The sequence below is a fragment of the Epinephelus moara genome, chromosome 13, assembly GCF_006386435.1.
Source record: "Epinephelus moara isolate mb chromosome 13, YSFRI_EMoa_1.0, whole genome shotgun sequence".
Lineage (NCBI taxonomy): Eukaryota > Metazoa > Chordata > Actinopteri > Perciformes > Serranidae > Epinephelus > Epinephelus moara.
In genome coordinates this window covers 25,024,936-25,047,742 of record NC_065518.1, presented here as the reverse complement: position 1 = coordinate 25,047,742, position 22,807 = coordinate 25,024,936, and the positions used below count along the sequence as shown (strand labels likewise).

At 40.1% G+C, this 22,807-nt stretch overlaps 2 protein-coding genes across 2 annotated transcripts; both read left to right on the top strand.

Moving 5' to 3' along the window:
* Positions 1-146: 146 nt before the first annotated feature.
* On the top strand, positions 147-11,534 carry lcmt1 (leucine carboxyl methyltransferase 1). Its single transcript, XM_050060714.1, has 11 exons — positions 147-546; positions 2,709-2,800; positions 3,225-3,346; positions 3,477-3,553; positions 4,340-4,401; positions 4,544-4,646; positions 6,342-6,462; positions 6,655-6,756; positions 6,909-7,000; positions 10,533-10,630; positions 10,845-11,534. The coding sequence occupies exons 1-11, from the start codon at positions 461-463 to the stop codon at positions 10,865-10,867; spliced, it is 978 nt and encodes a 325-aa protein (XP_049916671.1). The 5' UTR covers positions 147-460; the 3' UTR covers positions 10,868-11,534.
* Positions 11,535-13,578: 2,044 nt separating this feature from the next.
* On the top strand, positions 13,579-22,240 carry LOC126400295 (aquaporin-8-like). Its single transcript, XM_050060865.1, has 5 exons — positions 13,579-16,877; positions 17,151-17,277; positions 19,541-19,749; positions 20,239-20,373; positions 21,883-22,240. The coding sequence occupies exons 1-5, from the start codon at positions 16,612-16,614 to the stop codon at positions 21,923-21,925; spliced, it is 780 nt and encodes a 259-aa protein (XP_049916822.1). The 5' UTR covers positions 13,579-16,611; the 3' UTR covers positions 21,926-22,240.
* Positions 22,241-22,807: the final 567 nt, after the last annotated feature.

Sequence of the window (22,807 nt, the reverse complement as noted above, 5' to 3'; positions counted from 1 at the left end):
CCAAAAGACGATGCGTAGTGCAGACATAACTGGAATTAGGTTTATAAATTATAATTTGCTGAGACTGTCTAATGTTTGTGTTTTTTTTCGTATGCAAAATGAGAACTTTTTCAGCGATGCTTTTAATCTGAAGAATACTAACCGGAAGTGTTTCCGCTCTGACCGGAAGTGTTCATATATTTTTATCTGCGACTTGTTATTAGCCAGCAAAACAATACTCCTTGCTTAAATACTGCACGTTTTCATCCAACTTGTATTTTGTTTAACATATACGAGTACCCGAGCAACCCGACTACGCTCTCAGTATTATTCTTAATCTTCCTTGTTCCGTTAAATAACCCCACCTGTCAAAGTCAAGCTAGCCCGTTAGCTTGTAGTAACTAGCCACTGTACAGCAGGTGGACGAGGTTATGCGACGCTTACAGCTTTAATGGTGGCAACATAAAGAAAAGGATCGTTAATGGCAGCTCGGCAACCCTTCACAGACTCGGATACTGCAGATGAAGCAGTGAGGGCGACCTGTGACGATGCAACCACATGCAAAAGGTAACAGTATGGTTTACAGCAGCAAAGTTAATTATTAAACATTACAGTGGCTTTAATTACATCATGTTAATGTGGCTTCAGTCAGAGATGTAGGTGAAGGAGTATTTGAATATCAAAGGCCATGCTGCATTAAACAAATAACCTTCCACTTTGACTTTACAGGTAATTAAGCAACGTTAGCTACAGCTCAGTTGTAATGCCTAATAAATCAAATCCCCAGTTAATTGCTGATGTTTTGATATTTAGCTATAAACTATTGAAATAGAAAACACCATCAAAAGTGTCGCACTTTGGGATCATTAGAAGTCACTTTAACACATCAGTATACTATCATACTTATTGGAGACCATTCACCAGTGGTTATCCATGACCCAAACATAGCCCAGGTTGAATCATATAAATACCTGGGCATACACACTGACCATAAACTCACATGAAGTGTTCAGGTAGATAAGGTGTTCACTAGGGTCCAACACTTCCTTCGCAGGCAGAGGGTCTTTGGAGTCATCCAGAAGGTGTTGCTCCTTTTCCACCATGTCATAGTTGAGAGCATCCTGCAGTATGGTATCTCAGCCTGGTGTGGTAACCTCAGTGTACAACTGAAGGCCCAGATTACTAGGCTTATGCAGAGAACCATGAGAATCATGGGAGTCAGGCAGCATGCCACACTCCAGTCTATCTTTGAGCAAACCATTATCAGACAGGCCCAGAAGATTAACCCCTCGGGCAGACACTTTAGAGTCCCCCAGTGAAGGCTTAACAGCTTTAACAACTCTCTTGTCCCCTTGTCAATTAAAGCCTTAAATAGGAAGCTAACTGTAGCTTAACCATACAGTGTGTATGTGTAATTATGTATGTGCATGTAAGTATGTTTTATGGTGACAAAGTAAAACAGTTGTGTTGTGCAATGGACAGCGTGCAGTTTGTTGGCTGATGGCAGTCTGTACATGTACTGCAGGTGCTGAGTGTAAGGGATTATGAATAGTGACAGCTCTCTGTATTAACAGCAGGTACCGCATGTATCCAAGACAAATTTCCTTCGAGACAATAAAGTCTGTCTTAACTAATCTTACACAGAGCAACATGGGTATCCCTGTAAATGTAGTCCTAAAAATATTGTCCTAGTTTGTTAGTTGTCCTCTCTAGTCAGTAGCCACATGTTCTCCTTGGAGGTCTACATTTTAACAGTGGGCAGATAGTGTACACGCAGCTGCCCATGGTTTATTATGGGGCAGTTTGTTTTACATGTATGGATCAGACTATACAGTATGGACCAGCAAAGCCAAAACTAGAGCAGAAAACTGCACAGATCTGTAGAGCTGAGCCTTGATTCTTTGTGCAATCGATACAATGTTGTTCCACTAGAGCTTTGTTTATGTTCACAGATCAGCTACAACATTAAAACCACTGACAGGTGAAGTGAATAACATTGATCATCTTGTTACAATGCAAAATTCTGCTGGAAAACCTCAGGTTATGGCATTCATGTGGATGCAGCTTGATATGCACCATCCACCCAAACACTGTTGCAGAACAAGTGCACCCCCCTGTGGCAACAGCGCTCCCTGTCGCACAGCAAAAACTGCTCAGAAATGGCCAAAGGAATGTGACAAAGAACTCAAGGCATCAATGTGGCCTCCAAATTCCCCAGATTGCAATCCGATTGAGCATCCATGGAACGTCCAGGTACATCAGAGTGAAGCAAGATCGAATCGGACTTGGCTCTGACCTGTCAAGGCATGAACACAGGACCTCTTGGAGTGTCCTGTTGTGTCTGGCACCAGGACATTGGCAACACATCCTTTGAGTCCTTTGGGTTGGGAGGTGGGGTGCTGGCACGTCCCATGAATGCTTGATCAGACTGGGATCTGGGGAAGTTGGAGGCCAGGTTGATGCCTTGAGGTCTTTGTTATAATCCTTAGGCCATTACTAAGCAGTTTTTGCTGTGTGGCATGGTGCATTGTACTGCAGGGGGTGGCCACTGCCATCAGGGAGTGTCATTACCATGAAGGGGTGTACTTGGTCTTCGTCAATTGGCATCTACATGAAAGCCAGGACTCAAGGTTACATTGTAACAAGCACACCTCACCCGTCAGTGGTTTTAATATTGTGGCTCATTGGGATATGTCACCTCCTCATCATATTTATAATTGTTGAACTAGGTTTGCTACCAGTAAAGGTTACTGGAAGGACCCCTATATCCAGTATTTTGCAAGATCTGTAGGGGAGCGGAAGGCACCTGAAATCAATAGAGGTAAGTGATACACAATCTTCTTTTACGTGCATTTTTCTGTATGTAAAAGTAACTCTCAAGCTTGATAAAAGGGAGTCATGTGGTACAACTTATAATATTGAAAGCGCAACAAGTCACAGGATCCACAATACATAAAATGAACATAGTTTGCATTAAGCGCCTCATAAATGCCGTACTGTAGAGCTGAAAGAATGTGTGCAGTGTATAGAGTGATGATGACTGTCTATAAAAACAGCTATTAACACATCACTTTACAGTGCAGTTAGTGAGGAGTTGTTAACAGTAAATTCTCCCACTCACCCAGTCGTAATGTTTACAAAGATAAGGCTGCATATTTATGATCTCATGTGTGATAGTGATAGTGTTAGCCCAAGTGTGTGTGGTTTATTAGCTTCTTTTACTGTCCCCTTATCTTATGCGACAGGTTACTATGCCCGCGTTCAAGGGGTTAACCATCTCCTTGACGCATTTATAAGAAAAACAGAGTGTGACTGTCAAGTAATCAACCTGGGTGCTGGACTGGACACTACGTTTTGGAGACTTAAGGTTTGTAGCTCACTGCCAGGACTCTTGAGCCTGTCAGATTTGACTAGACTGCATCAAACACACATAACTATCTTCAAAGTATTATTCAATGCACAGATCTTTAGTGTGTGTGTGTGTGTGTGTGTTATAGGATGAAAACCTCATGCCACGGAAGTTCTTTGAAGTTGACTTTCCAACAGTTGTGGCCAGGAAAATACACAATATCAAGTAAGACAACCATGCTATCATTATGTTTATCATAACATTCATACATGAAACATATCAGCCACAAGCTTCCCTTACAGATCAAAGGATGTGTTTATGATGGTTATATATTATGCAATATGTTACTGCATAAACATGCATATTAACGAGGAAAATCTAATTTGAATTTCAGCTTTAGGTTGGACATAGAATTGCAGTATCAGTGTTTGCCTTGTCTGGCTTTGGTATTGCAATGTGGGGTCCACACCTGTAGAGGGAGACAGAGCTGCATTTACAGCTGTTGTACAAACGAATTCAAGGATCAGTTGCGGTGCATACATACATGTCCATTCTTGTGGAGGCTGATGGAGAGTACTTTTGTAGATTAATACTGTGTGGCTTTGAGCAGCAAAAAAAAGAGGAAATGTGGAATCCCCAAAACTGTGATTAAAGTTGAACTCAAAATGGATTTATTCCAGATTCCAGGATCTTAAAATAAAAAGGTCGTATGAGCATGAAATCAAAACAGAATGGAGCAGCAACAAAGACCCGTCGTTAAAAGCTGTGTGCCTTGGCATCTGGCCGTCTTTAGGCCAAGCCTTTATCCCCATCAGCACACTCCACGCCTCTAGAGGGCAGCAAAATACACACTGGCAAGACAAGAAAGAAGTGGAAGTTTTTGTAGCAGAGGACTATAAACAGCTAGTGCAGCATGTAAAATGCCTGATTGTTGTGTAGCTTTAGGTTTATTGTTGACAGGCAGTTTTGTCATGACTTGTATTTTTGTGTGTTGTGTTTTTCTTTGACTAGGACAAAACCGCCTCTGTCCAAACCCCTCATCGAAACCCACTCAACAGACTCCTTACTACTAGGTAATAACAAAAAAAAAATTACATGACATATCTGCGTGGTTTAGATATGAATACTACTCTTGTCAGAAAATCTCTCTGTGCATTTGTTTTTGTTTAGTTTTCCATCTTCCTCACAGTGTGTGTTTGTGTCCTGTTCTCTCAGATGCCCACAGCCTTGACTCAGACCGTTACTGTATTATTGGAGCGGACCTCAGAGACATCTCTAGCTTGGATGAAAAACTGAAGAAGTTCCAGCTGAATCCAGAGTATGTAAAGATATGTTTTCCATATCTTGACTGACTCTCTCATGACTAGTCATGCTCAGCAAGCGACATAGATATGGAAGAAAGCGTATACTAACCTGAGGTCAATATTTGAATTTGGTCGAATATGTTCATCACACTGCTCTCTGTCAATTTTCATTAATTTTCCCAGCATGTCTTTAGAAAATCAAAAATTGGAGCTTATCTCTGTGTTTTTTTCATGGCAAGTATCGCTAGGTAGCAGTCACTCTAGTGTGTGTCTTTATGGCTGTAATGCAGATGTAATGTCTATTTCTAGAGCCTGATTTGAAAGGATACCCTACGCAGAATGTATATTTGGAGTGTCAAACACTCAACCCTCGATGGACTTGAAATTTTCGAGGCTGCTTTTTCTTCAGCTATTTTTTATGGGTGTTAGGCTTGATTAAAAGTGCCCTTAAAATCCCTACTTGGGGTGAGGTCTGCTTCACCTAACCTAACCTGCCTGTTGGAGGCAGGACTCCCTCCAGTGCAAGCTTTAGTGAGAGAACAGCAAGCCAGGTTTTTGACCAAGATAAAGCAGCGTCAGGGCACGCTAGATAACCACTTGTGGTTTGTTCTAGAAATGACCAGAAAAGAGAATCAAGTCATGACCTCATACTTGTCTGAGAAAATGGAGATACAAGATCATATTCAAATGACCGCAGAGAGATGATCGAAAAATTAAGATCTAAAGAAGGAAAAAGATACGAAGCCATCATTCTGGATATATCTGTTCATCCACTTTATACCAGCAATACACCATACATTTAAGACCATCTGAGGATAACTTTTACGTAGTTCTAGTTGTCCTCTCATCGATTTTTGAGTGGAAATGGGAAGGTGAAGCCGTACACCACCAGTACAACGTGTGTGTTGCTGTAAGACTGGCATACAAAATGAAGAACATATACCTGTGTGCCCTCTTACACAGGATGTGTGTTCCATTGCGAAACTTGTCACCATTGCAATCTACTGTAACTGACATAAATTGAATTCTTTGTGAATGAGCAAATCTACAAACATTTCCAACCCTCCCTTTAATCTCCAGGAGCTGGGTGGAGGTGGGGCCGAGTATCATTTTATCAGTAGCAGCGGACCATGCCACATGGCAATTTTATGGTAGCTTTGTGGCACAGACATCCTCTCTTGTATGATAGGATGTTTTCTATGGCCCCAGCTCGTTACTCACACTCTATTACCTTTATTTATTCAGGGAAGTTTGACTAAGAGTGGGGCTCCCTTTGTCAGGAAGCTGCCGGGTGTGAATGTGTGAATTCAAGTCTTAAAGGGTGAAGGTCATTACCTGTCTGTGTTCTGCCTACCCACACCAAAGGTTAGAGTGAGAAAGTGAAATTCCTCCATGAATATGTCGGATCTTATATAGTGAGCAGTTTCAACACTATATAGGATAAAGGATAAGAGGAGGTTGTGTTTGTTTAAATGGCAAGATCTCAAAAACGTTACAGATTTCAATGAAATTTGGTGCAAAATGAGTGGCTTTGGTGTTTCTCCTGATCCACTCATTGAAAGATTTATAAACAGTTTCATTATTTTCCACTGGGCTTAGCTGAAAATAGTGAAAATGACAGATATAGAGGCTTGTTTGGCCTTGGCAGAGGTACGTGCTTTATGAGTGCTTTGTGGTTATGTTGTTGTGATTACTGCTCTCACTCCCAGATTACCTACACTGCTCCTGTCAGAGTGTGTTCTGGTCTACATGACGCCCTCCCAGTCCTCCAATGTAGTTCACTGGGCTGCAGAGACCTTCCACACCGCCATGTTCATCAACTACGAACAGGTAACTAAGGCAAATAACTCCATTCAGGCTCCATTCACAGCAGAAGAACACAGCTGTTGGCGTCTGTTATCCAAGTGACGCCAAGTATGTAGATTTTTTGTTTATGTTAAGATATTTGAAGAGACAGAAGTTGTAATAGATGTAATAAACGTAAAGGCCTCATCCACTCGACATGACCAACTGTGTGTCCAGGTGAACATGAGTGATCGATTTGGCCAGGTGATGATCGAGAACCTGCAGCGTCGCCAGTGCACCCTGGCAGGAGTGGAGGCCTGCCAGTCGCTGGACTCTCAGGTAACCTCCTCAAACTCATCATTTCACAACCAAGACAAAATCGATGTAGCCTTTAAGAGGATTATTATGAGTTGAGTGGCCAAAATGTAAGAACGATTTACGATCTCCTGTTCCAGAGATGAGTGAAGTGTTTTAATGTGTGCTGTTTGCAGAAGGAACGGTTTCTTAAGACAGGCTGGGAGCATGCTGACGCTCTGGACATGATGACGGTTTACAGTATGCTGCCCCAGGAGGATGTGGGAAGGTAATGCAGGTTCAACATCACCCAGCATCTGCTGAAGTACTACTTAGCACTGCTCCATTAAACGGGGTTGCACAAAAACTGCAGTATTTGTCAGATATACACATCACACATTTTCGTCTTATGCATCGTTACTAATCCTTTTTTACATTATTACAGAAGTGAGCATTTAATTCAGTTCAGTTTTATTTATTAAGCCCAAAATGGTAGAAACCTCAGGACGAGCAACAGAGGAGGGATCCCTCTTCTAGGATGGAGGAGGAGAGAATGAATGCAGTGTATCATAGGGAGTCCCCTAGCAAACTAAGCCTATATCAGCCTGACTAGGGGCTGGTCCAAAACAAGCCTGAGCCAGCCCTGACTATGAGCTTTATTAAAGAGGAAAGTTTCAAGTCTACTTTTAAATGTGGGGACAGACAGAAACTGGAAGAGGAGCCTGATAGCTGAAGGCTCTGGTGCCTGTTCTACTTTTGGAGATTTTGGAACCACAAGTAACCCTGCATTCTCGGAGCGCAGTGATCTGATTGGATAATAGGGTAACCAGGGTTTAGGGTTGGGTACCTTTCACATTCAGAACAATACCAGCACCAGTGCCTGGAATTCGGTTCTGGTACCAAACCGTACCTTTTTTTTTTGGTACTTTACTCCCTCTGTTATAACAAAAATGTAGTTTTTGAACAAGCTACAGGGTGACATAGTCTCGCTCTGTCACTTTCTCTCTCATCACACTGGGTTCACACAGGAGGCAGAAGTGTGGCCCACATATTAATCAATTGGGTCTGCAGTGCTATATTTGGCATCTGGTCTATTTGCTCTGCGGCTGTGAGTGAATCTGGCAAGAAAACACACTCATAATCTATTAGAAACAATATACAGCAGGGGTCATAAGGGGGTTATAAGCCTACCATTGTTTAGTAAGTTTATTAATATTTTTTAATATATAATAGCATCATTTTATTGATAAATTAAAAGTGTATAAAATAAAGTGTTAGGTCAGATGCCAGCCCAGAGGTGCTGTGGGATTTTGTGATAACCACATATTATTGTTGCAATATTCAACTGGGCCTGTACAAAAAGTTATGAATGAATTTTTAATTGACTGTATCAGTATATTGTGCACAGCCATTTCCCAATAAAGAGGTAAACTCTAGCTAGAAAAATGTAATGTCATTTAATTTAACTTCAGTCATCAGTGAGTGACACACCAAAACCCCTGACTGGCAGCCAGTGTGAGGGGTGATAACAGTTAAAAGGAAAAAGCTGTGAATGGGACAATAGATCGCTTTATTGTACGGAGCAAATTACAACAAAGCACCAGCGAAGAGGACCTACCATGGAAAGAAGAGAGAGAGAAAAAGTCAGTAGACAGTATCACGAAAGCTACCTGTCTTGTTTTTCTTAATTTTATTGTCTTTTATCACGATAAGAGTGATAACACGTGTTGGAGCTGTTGTGCACAGATATAAATACAGGTGTGCCTTGAGATTTCGGGCACAACAAGTTTGAGAACCACTGTGTTAGGTAGAAGCATGTTTAAAGAACGAACAAAATGTAAAAGAGAGATAGGCGTTTGTCCCCATTCTGGCATGAAGATTCAAGGACAGAGACAGGGACTGACTGCTGCTGTGCTTGTTATGAGTGAGAGGGAGAGAGTGACAAAGAGAGGAGGAGAGAACGTGTGCGATTGCACATAATGTTTCTGTAAGTTATTAATAATTAACGCATGATATTTTCTAGTAACCTTACCTGAACCTTCCACGCCAGCTGTGTATTGATAGTAAGCTGACAATGAGCTAACAGATAATCATGAGTGCTATGTTGTAGGCAACTGGACTTGCTTGAGTTTCTTGAAGACGTTTCGCCTCTCATCCAAGAGGCTTCTTCAGTTCTAACTGACTGCTGCAGAGTCACAGTCTTTAAACCCTGTGTGGGTGTGAACCCTACAAAGTCATTGAGGTCACATGTGAGTCATCTGAGGGATGTGGTGTTAGATATATCTGAGAAACTCAGGAGGATCTTCAACAAACAACACATCCCTGTGCACTTTAAACCCAGTAACACACTGAGGCAGAAACTTGTCCACCCTAAGGACAAAACACCCAGACATAAGCAGAGTAATGTAGTGTATGCAGTTCAGTGCAGCCAGGAATGTACAGATTTGTACACTGGTGAAACTAAACAACCACTCCACAAGTGCATGGCACAGCACAGGAGAGCCAGCCCCTCAGGTCAAGACTCAGCTGTCCGCTTACATCTAAAGCAGAAGGGACTCTCTTTCAAGGACAGCAATGTCCACGGCCATCTACGTCAAACTGGAATCATTAAACAGAGGAGGTGGCCTATGACACCACTTACCACTCACATACATTGCCGTCTTGGAATCTCTCCCCAGATGACTTAACACCCATTCTCACCTGGATCCATCTAACCCTAACAACGCACAAGATGGCCAGGTGGGTCAATGACTCACTTGTGACCTAAACGACTCTGTAAGGGTTCACACCCACCCAGGGTTTAAAGCCTGTGACCTCACACCAGTCCGTTTGAACTGAAGAAGCTTATTGGATGAGAGGTGAAACGTCTTCAAGAAACGCAAGCAAGTCCAGTTGCCTACGATATAGCACTTCTGTGATTACCATGACCTGGATGACTGAGAATCTTCAAAGACAAGATGTCAGATAGATTTACAAAATTAGTTAGGCTGTATGTGACCCACAGATCGCCAGTTAACGTTCACTTATGTACAAGATATATTCTATAAGATATTAATTATATGATAAAATTTCAAAATCTGCCCCCTCACTATATGTATTAGAAACAGCCGAGTGTTTCTGTTTGTGACTGTGTTCTTTTTTATTACGAACTTACTCAACATATTTTTAAGATGTGTCTAAACAGAGCAAGAGAGACAAGCAGACAGACAGACAGTCAGACAGACATGATAAAGATTATCTCTACTTGTGATAAGAAAAGAGCAAAGGGGCAGAATCACAGAGTAATGCGATCCAGCCAGGCTGCTGCTCAGGTGACAGTTGACACATTGCGGCGTTCTGTGGCGCTCCCGCCTCCTGTCTGAACCCAGCGTTTCCACCCAAACGCGCTCTCAGATATTGAAATTTGGCACCAATTTATTTAACGGAAATTGGTTCTCTGTAATACTGACGTTATTCAGTCGCTACCAGGCGGAGGGTCCAACCAAAGATGTTGCTGAGTTGCATTATGGGAAGTGTAGTATCCAGAGCTTGACCTATAGGAATTAAAAATCAGAATATCTCAGCCTCTGTAGCATCAAGTTTGACTATTCTATTTCAGTCTGTCTCTTGCTAGTCCCCCCAAATTCCTGGGAGTTGTTGCTCGAATACCCCTTAACTCTGATTTTGGAATGTTTGAATAATGGAGTTATATGTGCATCAACAAACAAGTGTGTGTGCGGGCTTGTTGCTTTTGAAGCCATTTACCCTCTGTGTGTGCATAGTCTTATTTGAAAGATCACATTCCCGAACAGATGATCAAATATTTCTTTTATGTCTTGCAGAATCGAGCGTCTGGAGTTTCTGGATGAGAGGGAGCTGCTGCAACAACTTCTTCAACACTACAGCATCTGCTGGGCCACCAAGGACAAACTCAACCTGGGTAACACACAGTTTTGTAAGATGTAGTAGGAAATATGAAACTATGACTACTCAGTTCCAGGGTCATCTGTGACCACTTTGGCGCCATGCTGTCCTTTAGTTTATTTACTTTGTGTTACTAATATGTTCTAAATTGCTCATATTTCCAGCCATCCTCCCAGTTTCAACCTCTGGTGTAATAATTTACAAGAACAGGTCATGTTCTGTTTCCTCAGGTCTGTCGCAGTTGGCATTTTGAGTGTGAAACCGCTCAGCCGTTGGACATGATTTAATACGTGTGTACGCCAAAATCAACAGCAGGAGAAGGAGTGGGAAAAGGAGAAGTTGGGAAAGAGGAAACCCCATATTCTCCGTCAAGCTCTCGTCTGGGAGCTGTTCCGGGGCAAAAACTCCTGGCATCAGCAGAATGTGATTTGACGAGCATCCTTTGTGACCCCGCAGGTCTCCAAGATGCGAGGCTGAGAATTGTGACGAGGTTTGTCTCTACACTGGCACAGAGTTACAGACTGTAAAAAAGATCAAGATGCTTTCAGACAAATTTTGTCTGTGACTTCACAGTCACTTAAACACAAATATGATTTCAAAATCTGCTCACCTGTGTTGGATTTTAATGTTTGTTCTTTTCTGCTTTTTATGTGCCACTTTGATTTTATTTATTAATCAGTTGTACTTTCACACCCATTTTCTTACAAAACACACACCAACGCATGCGATATAACTAGTGTCAAACTGCAAGAAATGCATTACATCACAATCATCGATTCATTTATATTTGTCTGTAAAACATTTTCTATTCTTGAGTCTAGTTTGAAACAGCAAAGAGGACACACAGATTAGTTTGTGACAGATTATATTTGATGAAGAATGTGAAAGTGCTGGTAAATAAAAAAAGTCTCTTTGTGTAAGACTGTCAACGCTTCATTTATGGACTTTGTCATGGAGTTCATATCACATTATCAGCTATCTGCAGTGGGAGGGACAAGCTGATATCACTAATATAAACTGTATGAATGTTTGTATGTTTATGTAGACTGTGTGTACAGTATAAACTGGGTTGTGTTTTTAGGGACATTCATTCACAGAGAAATATTTATATTCAGCTACTGTCAGGATTAAAAACGGCTTGAATCAATATTTTTATACTTACTAAACAGATCATGATTACTTGTATGTGAAAGGGTTCCCACAGTGAATTATCTGACTGCAGTTTTATAATGCTTCCGCGCCTGCGATATTTCAAGAACACGTTAAGGGAATTTCTTCAAATTTAGCACAAACGTCCACTTGGCCTCAACAATGAACTGATAGGACTTTGGGGGTTGAAGGTCAAGATCACTGTGACCTTACAAAACATGTTTTTGGCCATAACTCAAGAATTCATACACTAATTACAACAACATTTCACACAAATGTCTAATAGGACAATATGATGAAGTGATGACATTTTATATCCAAAAGGTCAACTTCTCTGTGACATCATAATGTTCTGCAAAATCACATCTGGCCATTATTCACCATCATAACTCAGAATCAGAAGGGGTGACACTTGATCACATACTGGATTTGTGACTAATCTTGGGAGCCTATTTTGAAACTGTAATTGTAGATCTTTTGTGCTGCCCAACTCAGGATATGTGTCTTTAGTATCCACGTTTTAGAATATGTAACTTCTTTGCAGCGTTGTTCCAGCCGCAGCAGCAGCAGCTTTTCTTTGTGTTTATATCGCAGACAACTGGCTCACTGGAAAAGTTAGTGACTAGCTGGTGAATAATGGAGCATTTAGCAGCAAAAGACTTAGATGTTTCCGTCCAGAAGAAGAGGATTGGACCTGAAAGCAGAGTGAATATTGGACTCAACATTTGCAAGGAGGCCACTGAACAAGTAATTCCAGTGATGTAATGTATGAGCTGAATTTGTAATCAGAAGGTGGAGGGCATGGTGGATGGTGTGTTACCCAGGTGAGATGGCTGCCAAGCTGCAAACTACTGTTCAAGACCAACAAACAACAAAACTGGGTCTTTTTGAACGAGTCATTGCTGTATTTCTGTACTTTGACAGCTTTAGTTCCTAGTTACTTTGTAGATTTAGATAATTAATACAAAATATAAATCAATCAATAAATTCTGATATATTATAAAAGGTTAAGCTATAAAAAGTAATTAAAATTAACTCCACCTTTACCAGCTGAAAATGATTTAAACATTAATGCACCACTAATTATAATCTAGTAATATATATGATTCTGAAATGGGACATCCCGCATAATAATTACTTCAAATGCATGACTTTTAATTGTAAGAGTATTGCTACACTGCAGTATTGCTACTTTTACTTGAAGAAGTATTTTCCCACTAGAAAAATTGTCTTTTCATAAACTAGGTGTCTATGCAGTGGAAAGATGCAAATACATTTGCTACTTTACAGCAGAAAACAGAGGAAAATGGTTGTACCGTTTGGGTTTGATCAAAAGGTCGAAAAACTACTACAACTACCAGAATGCACAACAAGGCCGGACCAATAAACGCTCTAGCTGGTATGTGACAAAATGCGAACTTGCCAGTTGACACAATGGCGGTCGGCTGGTAACAGACAATCTCGTATTACACTTAAAGGGTAAGCTAAAACATGTTTCCGAAAACACAACAACTAAATCTTAGTTTATATTTGATTAGCGCTGCTTAGTTTTATCTTTAATCTCAGTTTTTTCAGCCTCCTTTTCACCATACAGGAAACAGTATGGCACCCACTTCCTGTTCACGAAATTGTGCTATTACAGCTAAAAGGGCACTAAAATATGTTTCTTAATACATTTTAGGCCGGAAATAGACAACACAGTATCATAATCTTGGTTTATATTTGATCAGCACTGCCCAATTTTGCTGTTTGGTTTGAGTTTGACAGAGAAAGGGGGGCGGGTCTGTCTCTTGATTCACTTTCACTCTTTGTGCCTGTGGTCATGGCTCGAGCCAAACGGGCGCCCAATAGTTATGTGACTCGCCCTCCATACAGTTAGCATTTAGCTAGCTCTGAAGTGTTAGGCTAAAAGAGAGGCGGTTACGGTAGGGAAAGGGTAATGGTAAGGGTTACATCTTGTTATTTATAAGGTTAATCATGTCTTCATGTATAGTGAAATTGTATTTATAGTGAAAGTGGATTCCTGCTACCTTGGCCTCATATTTATAGAAATATATTTGATAATGATTATCTGAGATGTGGCTAACACCTCTTTATGTAGCTATATGTTAGCTAACCTAGCTAGCTAGCGTTTTGCTAATATAAGCTAACTTTAGATGTGACCACAACTTAATGTGTCTGTTCAGATTGTGACAGTCCTTTTGAATGGGTTTTTGGTTCGAGTCCTGAAATAAGGTCTGTGGTTTACACAAGCTTAAGAGAGTTTTATTCTACAACATAAAATACGTCAGTAAATAAATACCCAACACATGAATTTTGAAGCATTTGAGTGACTTAAAAAAATTGCGGTTTCAAAAAAAGTGGATAAATTTAGCAACTTTTCAGGCCCTCTTAGCAACTGTTTTTTAAAAGGCAACTAGCGACAAAGCTATCACCGAGAATTAAGAATTATACTGTAATTCATTCTCATGCATTGGGGGTGGTTCCTGCGGTGGAGACACGCACCAACGGCCCCAGCCCCATAAAATTACCCCGAAGTTCCTGCGGTGGAAATGGGCCTTAATATTCGTAGTGGCCAAACACTGTAAATCAGGCCCCCAGGAAAGCAGCTCAGCCTTGCAGCCATTTTTTCCCAGTGGCCACTCGCGGTATTGCAGAAATTAAAAAAAAAAAAAAAAACCTGCAGCCCATAAAGCTTTTCTCCATAGACCACTATTATAAAAAAAGATAGCTGTAAAACTGTTGACAGGACACCTCGAACTGCAAACAAGGTCAATTATGACTATTAGCCATAGTGGTTTTATATTTGTAAAAAATCCTCAAGCTGAGAAAAGCAATTTAAACTCTGTGACGTCATCCCAATGTAAAGTCTATGAGCAAAGCAGGAAGTTGCGGGCGAAGCCAGTGGAAGAAATACTTATGTGCATATTCAATGATCCACATACTGCACAAGTAAACCTGGAGGCTAGAAAACTTTTTTGGAGTATGCGCCAGACGAGCAGCTCCATTGGAATGAATAGGCGCCATCTTGGGGTCTCGTTTCTAATTATTATTAAAATTTATGCTATGATTACACTGTCACAAGGTGCCTTGTCACCCCCCCCCCCCCCCCCAAAAAAAAAATTTCCCATTTACTTACCTGACGTCCATAAATCAATATGTTGTGGCCATTTGTTCAAAGGGCAAAAAAGACAAAAATAAGAGCTCCTTCAAAAAATATCAAAATTTAAGAAAATTCAAAATCCACTCACAAAGGGCCACAAATGCACCAGGTTAGTTAGGCTTACTCAGGCAGTCAAAGAATTCATTTTCCAGGCCAGTAGCTCCGTTCAGAAGGTTTATTTTCAGCTTTCAACAGCAAACAAACATGTTCAAAAACCATGCTGCCTCTCTGCTTTGTCCTGCTGGTAAAAAACCATTTCCCCTTCCCGGTGCATCACCTGCCTCTAACACCTGGCTACCTATATCCCCTACTGTCTGGTGCCCCTAGTGTTTACCCACAAAAATAAATAAATAAAAATAAAACAACACAAAACAAAAATAATAAACTAATCAAACTAATGACATAGCTCCTTCACAGTAGATACATTTTTTTGGAGCGTCACAAAAACCTGCAAAGATTAAATTATTTCATCCCTTTAAACGTAAGTAGAGCACTAAACCAGAAGTTAGTGGTTTGACTGTCGGAAGTTAGATGCTCGACTACACTTGGCTACTGTAAGTCTCCAGTGCACCCGCTCTATGGGCTGCGCAGAGCGGAAGTAGTGCTAATAATCCCTGTATCATCCAGGTAATTTTTATACGCTGCAGTTGATCCATTTTGGCTTCATGTGACACTGCGCAACTTTCATAGGAATGAACAGGGCCCCGCGTTCAATGCCGCATCCAGTTCTCTTCAAACATCCACGGAACAGATGAGGAGGCGGTGCTTGCCGTTGTAATGAGTTTCTATGGTTACATTGGCGCTCTCACTCTCTGGATTTAAAAGCTTGAGAAAGTGTACTACAGCATAACCACCATAGCTCTCGTGCCATTCAAATGTTTTGTTGAAGAATTTTCTATTGTATCTAATTAAGTGAAGTTTTAATGCCTTTACTAATGTGCGATGACATTGCTAATATGCAGATGAGCACATGACGCCATCTGGTGACTTTTTAGTAAGTTTTCAAGCTATTGCTAGCTACTTTCATGGGAAAAGAGTTGGCAACACTGGAGGGGAGCAGGGAGATCTAGGCAGTAGTTAGATAGAGGGATGTTTACCACAGTTCATTAATTTACACATACTACCCACATTGTTATGATACAAAGCTGGTTGAAAATGATCGAAGTATCCCTTTAAGTAAAATCTCTGATTGCTTCTTCTTCTGCTGCTAATGTGTTTGTCATATCAACTTAAAAGTAAATGTAAGTGTTATGTTCATTGTTTGTTTGTGCTGCTCCCAAAGTGGCCAAAAAATCAGTTATTGAAGATTTAACACAAAAAACTAAAGTTTACACCTTCATCAGTTGTTTTAAAATGATGCACCTGATACAGAACTAAAAGATGTGGTATCACTAAACAAAGCACGTGTTGTGCTGACACCCCTCATCCTTATCTCTCAACAACACAGTGTTAATAATTTTATGAGCATCTTCTGATTGCCAACAGTCTTGGGAGTATAAACAATCACAGGAAGGTGGAGCATTAGAGTAGAAAAAAAGGATGTGCGTATGTCCTTTATGGATCATCCTAAGACGGTCTCTTATACATAAGTGTACATTCACCAGACCACCCAGTGCAGGCTGTGGTCCACCAGTGGAACAAGTGGCACAGGGTAGACAGGCTGTTTATATTTTTCCCAAGTCAATATGTCAGGGACAGAAACCAAGACAGAGGTGTTCACCATAACTGAGACGGGAGAGCTGGCAGCTGTTGGAGGCGACACAAACAAGAAGAGGCACTTCTTTGAGAAGTATGCGCAGCCCTGCCTGGCTGAGCTGTTTGGGACGAGTCTGTTTGTGTTCGTGGGCTGTGCGTCTGTTATTGGGAATGTGGATGCAAGTGGTGTCATCCAGCCTGCTGTGGCACATGGACTGGCTCTGGGAGTGCTGATCATGGTGTTGGGGCAAATTAGGTAAAGACTTTTGAATTCTTGATAGTGTGTTTTTGGAGCAGACTAATATTTTTTTGTTTTTATAATATTAGGAAGGTCGTAATCTCCTCCAAACAGCATGTGTAGAACAAACATATAGTTTCAAATAGTTTCTTATGATTTTTAGTCTAACAAAATAAGTAAACATACAAAGAATCACCTGCAAGTTGTGTTTATCTCATATCTAATGGATAGGTGTCATTATTATCTGTTTATAACACCATGTGAGACTAAAGTTCATTATGTTTATTGCAGTGGGGGGCACTTTAACCCTGCGGTGTCTCTGAGCGTCTACCTGTGCGGAGGGATGGAGCTTCCCCTGCTGGTGCCTTATGTCATGGCTCAGATGTTAGGAGGGATGGTCGGTGCTGGTTTGACCAAGGTGAGAAAAAACTATGGTGGGCCAAACTTGTCCATAATGTACGCTCAACTACTCCTTGTGCCAGGCTGCAGCTTCTACAATTCAAGGTTTTACACAGAGTCCATTTCAGCAGATCTCGACTAATAGATCTAAAATATATCCTAATATTGTGGACCAATGTGACAGATGCCACGGCTCATCATGTAATTAGAGTCGTATATTCTTTTCCTGCCCGGACTACATAAATTCTGGACTGACTTTTTTTATGGTTTTAAGAAAGGTTTTAGGAGTCCAGATAAAAATGGATCCTTTTATTGCTATATTTAGTGTATCATCTGAACAACTCCAAATTAACTCCTCACAGTCAGAAGTATTAGCCCTTACTTCTCTTTTGGCGAGATGTGGCATTTTACTCCTGTGGCAATCTCCCAAATCACCATCTATATCGCTGTGGCTTAAGGATGTTATGTCCTTTCTTAAATTTGAAAAAATACGTTTAACAGTGAAAGGCTTTTCTGATTAGTTAACTCCTCGGAAATGGAATTCTTTTATAAACTCCTTTAATCCCTCAATAATCCTGTCCTTGTCCCTTATTTTATTTTTTATTAATTTTAATGTTTTTTAATGTGATTTATTTGTATAAATATATTTCAATGATTAATTTGTTGTTTATTAGTTACTTTTTTTTTTTTTTTTTTTTTCTTAGATTATTTTATCTATCTACCTTTCCTTCTTTCTCTTTAACCAAGCTTACTTTGGGGTTACTTACAACCGGATTATGTACACACTTAATACTTAATAATACTTCCATAATTTATAACTATTTTTTCCTTTTCAGTGCAGAGACAATTTTTATTGTTCCTGTTCTGTTTACAAAAAAAAGGGAATGACACTTGTTGTTATCCATCTTTCCCATTAAAAAAAGATAAGAAAAAAATATAATAATACAATGTAGAAAAGTTAACGTTCATAGTCAAGATTATTTGACTTTTAAAGCAAAAATCATGAGATACTAAGTTAAGATATTATTTTGACTTACTATTCCATATTTTTTAAATAGTGAGTTGCAGTGTTGACTTATTATCTCTTAATGTTGGCATATTAAGTGAAAAATTCGTAATAACATCTTAAAATCTTGCCTTAGTATTTCAAGATTTTGACTTGAAGAAATATTTCACCCACAAAATAATCCTTTGTATATCAGTTACTCACCTACTGTGACTGTGACTTAAAATTTGAAAAACAGATTTTTTTTGATGAATTAGAGTAAAGGGGGCCGATTTTTACAACAGCAAAATTATTTCAAAATATCCGTTTACAAATTCTCACACAACTCCATCCTCCTCCTGTCCAGTCGTATGCTCAGTTCTTTCCAGACGGCCCTCTCTGACGGGGAACGGAAGTAAAAGTGAAATTTATCCCTGCTCTCTTTTTACCTCGTTGAACACAGGAGCTGCTAATCTATTGCTACCTCGATTTATTAGTTTGTCTATGTTATTGCATGACTTTGATGTTTTAAACGCTTAGTGACACAATCCAGCTACAGATCGAGGCAGTTGCTGATCAGCAGCTCCCATGTTCAGCCAGGTAAAATGACTGTTTTTGTCAATGGAGTCTGGCTTTGAAGAGAGCGTTGATAAATTTCACTTTTCAGTCCAGCTCCCTGTTGAAAAAGGGCCGTCTGGAAAGTACTGAGCACTCGACCAGATATATGAGACTTGGATTATACTGCACAATTTGTTTGAGATTTCTGAACATGTTTCGATAAAGTTTTGCTGTAGTTAAAAACGGCCCCTTTTCACTCCAATTTATCAAGAATTTTCTCAGTTTTTGGATTCTTTGTTCACCGAAGGCATGCAAGAAAACATTTTCTTCACAAATTCAACTTAACATGGGGTGAGTAATTGATATACAAATGATCATTTTGTGGGTGAAGTATTCCTTTAAAATCAGTTCATTTTTTTCACTTTCTTAGTGCATTACATTTTTGACTTAATATCCCATCATTTTAACTCAGGAAGTTAAATTTTTGACTACTTCTCTCACAATTTTGACTCAGCAATTTTTAGATTTGTATCATTATTATGAACCTTTATTGAAATTGTGACTAAAAAAACAAATGACTGGAATCTATACTAACTTTTAATCCAAGTAACACCTATTCTTGATTTCTTAGCATGCTTTGTCAGGCAAAAAATAAAGGGTGAAAATACATAATATCTATTCACTCCAGTCAAATGTATCATGCACTGGATGATATATATTCAATTTGTGCTACATTCAGGCAATCTACCCCTCTGCTGTGTATGCTGCTTCCCTCGGAGGAGCCTTTGAACTCGCCAACAACGATCTGGCTAAAACCACTCTAGCAGAGATGACGATGACCCTGTTCCTCACCACGGTGGTGTGCATGGGGGCCGTCAACAGCCAAACCCGCTCACCGTGGGCTGGTTTCTGCATCGGCCTCACCGTCACAGCCAACATATTTGCTGGGTAAGAGTCTCAGAAGATAAGTCATCCACAGCATCACCATTACCTCATTCATGTCTCAGCATGAATATTATCTAGATAGAAATCAAGATACAGATGACATGAGCACAATGCCCTCAGTGATAGCGACAACCCTGGCCACAAGCCTACGCCACACTTTTATTATTATTATTGTTTAGTGTTGTCAGTTATCATATGGAGGTCAAGGTTCATTATTGTTTTGAGTTATTAACTTTGTCGGGCTGATTGACTTTCAGTTTAATGTTTAATCTATATATATTTACTGTCCAGGGATGATTTTGATATTCCTCATTTGAAAAAAAATCGTGGGCAGAATTTGAAATTTTATGGTGCATTAAAACCACATTAAAAAATCTCTACTGCATGACTTCGATTTTGAGTGTCTCTGTCGCTGAAAAGGTATCAGCTGCTTCCAAAATGAAAACCATACTGCTGTTTTACAGTGTGGGTTTGTGCTGGTTGTTGTTTCAGAGGGACGGTGTCTGGGGCCTGTATGAACCCTGCCCGAGCCTTCGGCCCTGCAGCGGTCGCCAACCACTGGAACCATCACTGGATCTACTGGGTTGGACCCATTTGTGGTGCGCTGCTCACTGTCAGCTTCACCAGGTATGTATAGAAGAGTACACAGTAGTGGTGGTACTGTCACTATTAACTGTTTTTTTCTTCATTTTTTAATGTAATAAAACTTCAAGGGAACTGTTGTTGAAACTTTAAGGTAGCCTGTTGAGTGTTTGACCACTAGAGGCACTGTGGAGCAATGTTTTCCACAAGTTGGTCCCTGTTTTGTGGATGGCTTGATTCACATCCTTCCAGTGGTTTCATGCCATTCCACTGATCGACAGTTGGTGGCAGTAATTTACAGCAAATGTATCAATGTGCCGAAAAGGCAGTGAAGATGAAGACTGCTGTCAAGTAGTTAATAAGTCTTTTGCAAACTGTTTTATGAGGAGGGAAATGCACTGAAGGTAAAGATGTAGCAGATTAGGGCAGCCCCGCTATGGAGTTTAGATGGTAATGAGATGAAGAGGGAGCTGAGGATCTGGATGTGAAGAGGAGTGGGCTTTTGCTGAGCTTGTCCTGGGCTCTGGATAAGGTGACTGGAGGTAAAGGGGTGGAGGAGGGTGCGACGATTCCACTTTAAATGACAGCTGACAGCAGCAGAGAGGAGAACAGACTTAATGTTTGGCAGGAGCAACATGCATGGCTGAAAGAGACTGTGGTGAAGTTGGTTAGCTGATTGGATGATACGCCACACATGATGCTCAAAGGTCAGCAGTGTATCTTATGTAGGTGAAGTAAAGATGAGGGACTGGATTAAACTGGACAGTTCTGTTGCTGAATAGATAATTCTTAGTAAGAAGGTTATCACAGTCGTGACCTTCCACCTCCTTTTTCCACTGGACTTTACACAGAGCCAAGAAAGTGTGCTCCTGTAGCTCCACCCAATGAGCTTTATTACAGTCTGACCTCCACCCTACTTGTTGGTTTAAGTTTGGTCAAGCAGTTACTAGCCATTGAATATGCTTCTTAGACCATCGTCCCCTGAGTATTGACATGCAAAAGACCACCAGACTTAAAGTGACTTAAACAGTTGTGGACATTTTGTGTGTCTTTGTGGTTGTCTTTATTTTAGTGGACATTTTGAGTCTCTTTGTAGTTGTTTTGCATCTTTTTGTAGTGTTTTTTGCAACACTGTGTGCCTGTATGGCTGTTTTGTGTATATATGGAAGTGTTTTTCTTCTTTTTGTGGAGATTTTGTGCATCTGTTTGTAGTTATCTTACATTTGTATGTGGGCATTTTAAGTTTCTTTTGAGTCATTTTGCATCTTTTGTAGTCGTTTTGCATCTTTTTTTGTTATTGTTTTGTGGCATTTTGTGTCTCTTTATAGTTTTTTTTGCATCTTTTTATAGTTATTTTGCATCTTGCAGTTGTTTAGTGTCTTTTTCCAGTGAAATTTTACAATTTTTGGAGGGGTACAAGGGGCAGGACCGATCACTTGGGTCCCTGGGCCTGTGCCTGATAGACCTGTCCATTAATCATCCACATTTTTAACATATTATGTCACACTCCCTGCTGTTGTGAATGACCATAATTGAAGTATCATTCTTTTGCAGGTTGCTGTTCGGTGACCAGAAGACCCGCGTTGTGTTGAAGTGAAAGTGTAATTTATTAAAGAGGAAGACAGAGAGGACTTCAAGACTGACTCGAGGACAGCGTTTCCATTTGTTCGTTCATGCATTACTCAAGAATCAAACTGTAATATTTAAATTTGTCAGCAAAATGTGTGCAAAGGTATTTGTCCTTGACCTGGCTGTTATTGTTGGCACCGACTTAGTGACATGTTTGTATTTCAAGATTCAATAAAGTGTTTGATGATGTGATAGGGATCTGATAGCTACTCCTTAATTGGACCTTACATGCTCGATTACTGCTGGAAAAAAGTTGAGAGACATTTCATAATAAATTCCATACCTATGATTTCATACAAATGATCACACTTTCTGTTATTTATTAACAGTTTTTTTGTGCTCATTGTTTGGGGTCAGAGTCCTCAATGGAAAACCATGCTTTGATAGCTTTATTACTTAGAAGATGGTACAAGGACAGGGCACTGCACTTTACAATAAGGCTAGATTAGAATCATAAACTGGTGACCTTAGATCAACTGAAACAAAGCAGTAAGTTAGAATGAAAAGCTTTCTGAAACCTGCAAACCTGTCAATCCTTTGCAGTCACACATGGAAACTGCATACAACCTTTATTTTTTATTTTTTAAAGAGGTATGATGAAATGCATACAGTGATGAAACAGCAATCAAACAATATACCTTCAGCTCATCAAAGGTCTGCAATACATAGATATTCATGGATTTGAATATAAAGGCACACAGTTAAATACAGATGGGTGACACATTAAAGAACCACATAAAATAAGGTGTTGGGCCACTACAAGCCTCCAGAGCGATGAACACCCATCTTGAAGAAGATAATCTCTTATCTCTGTGGTGTCACTGGTGGAAGAAGATACTTTATTTAAGTG

Coding starts and splice junctions, on each gene's coding strand:
- lcmt1 (XM_050060714.1), top strand. CDS start 461: ATGGCAGCTCGGCAACCCTTCACAGACTCGGATACTGCAGATGAAGCA. Junction 2,801..3,224: donor GGCACCTGAAATCAATAGAG/GTAAGTGATACA, acceptor CTTATGCGACAG/GTTACTATGCCCGCGTTCAA. Junction 4,647..6,341: donor AAGTTCCAGCTGAATCCAGA/GTATGTAAAGAT, acceptor TCTCACTCCCAG/ATTACCTACACTGCTCCTGT.
- LOC126400295 (XM_050060865.1), top strand. CDS start 16,612: ATGTCAGGGACAGAAACCAAGACAGAGGTGTTCACCATAACTGAGACG. Junction 19,750..20,238: donor ACAGCCAACATATTTGCTGG/GTAAGAGTCTCA, acceptor TTGTTGTTTCAG/AGGGACGGTGTCTGGGGCCT. Junction 20,374..21,882: donor CTCACTGTCAGCTTCACCAG/GTATGTATAGAA, acceptor ATTCTTTTGCAG/GTTGCTGTTCGGTGACCAGA.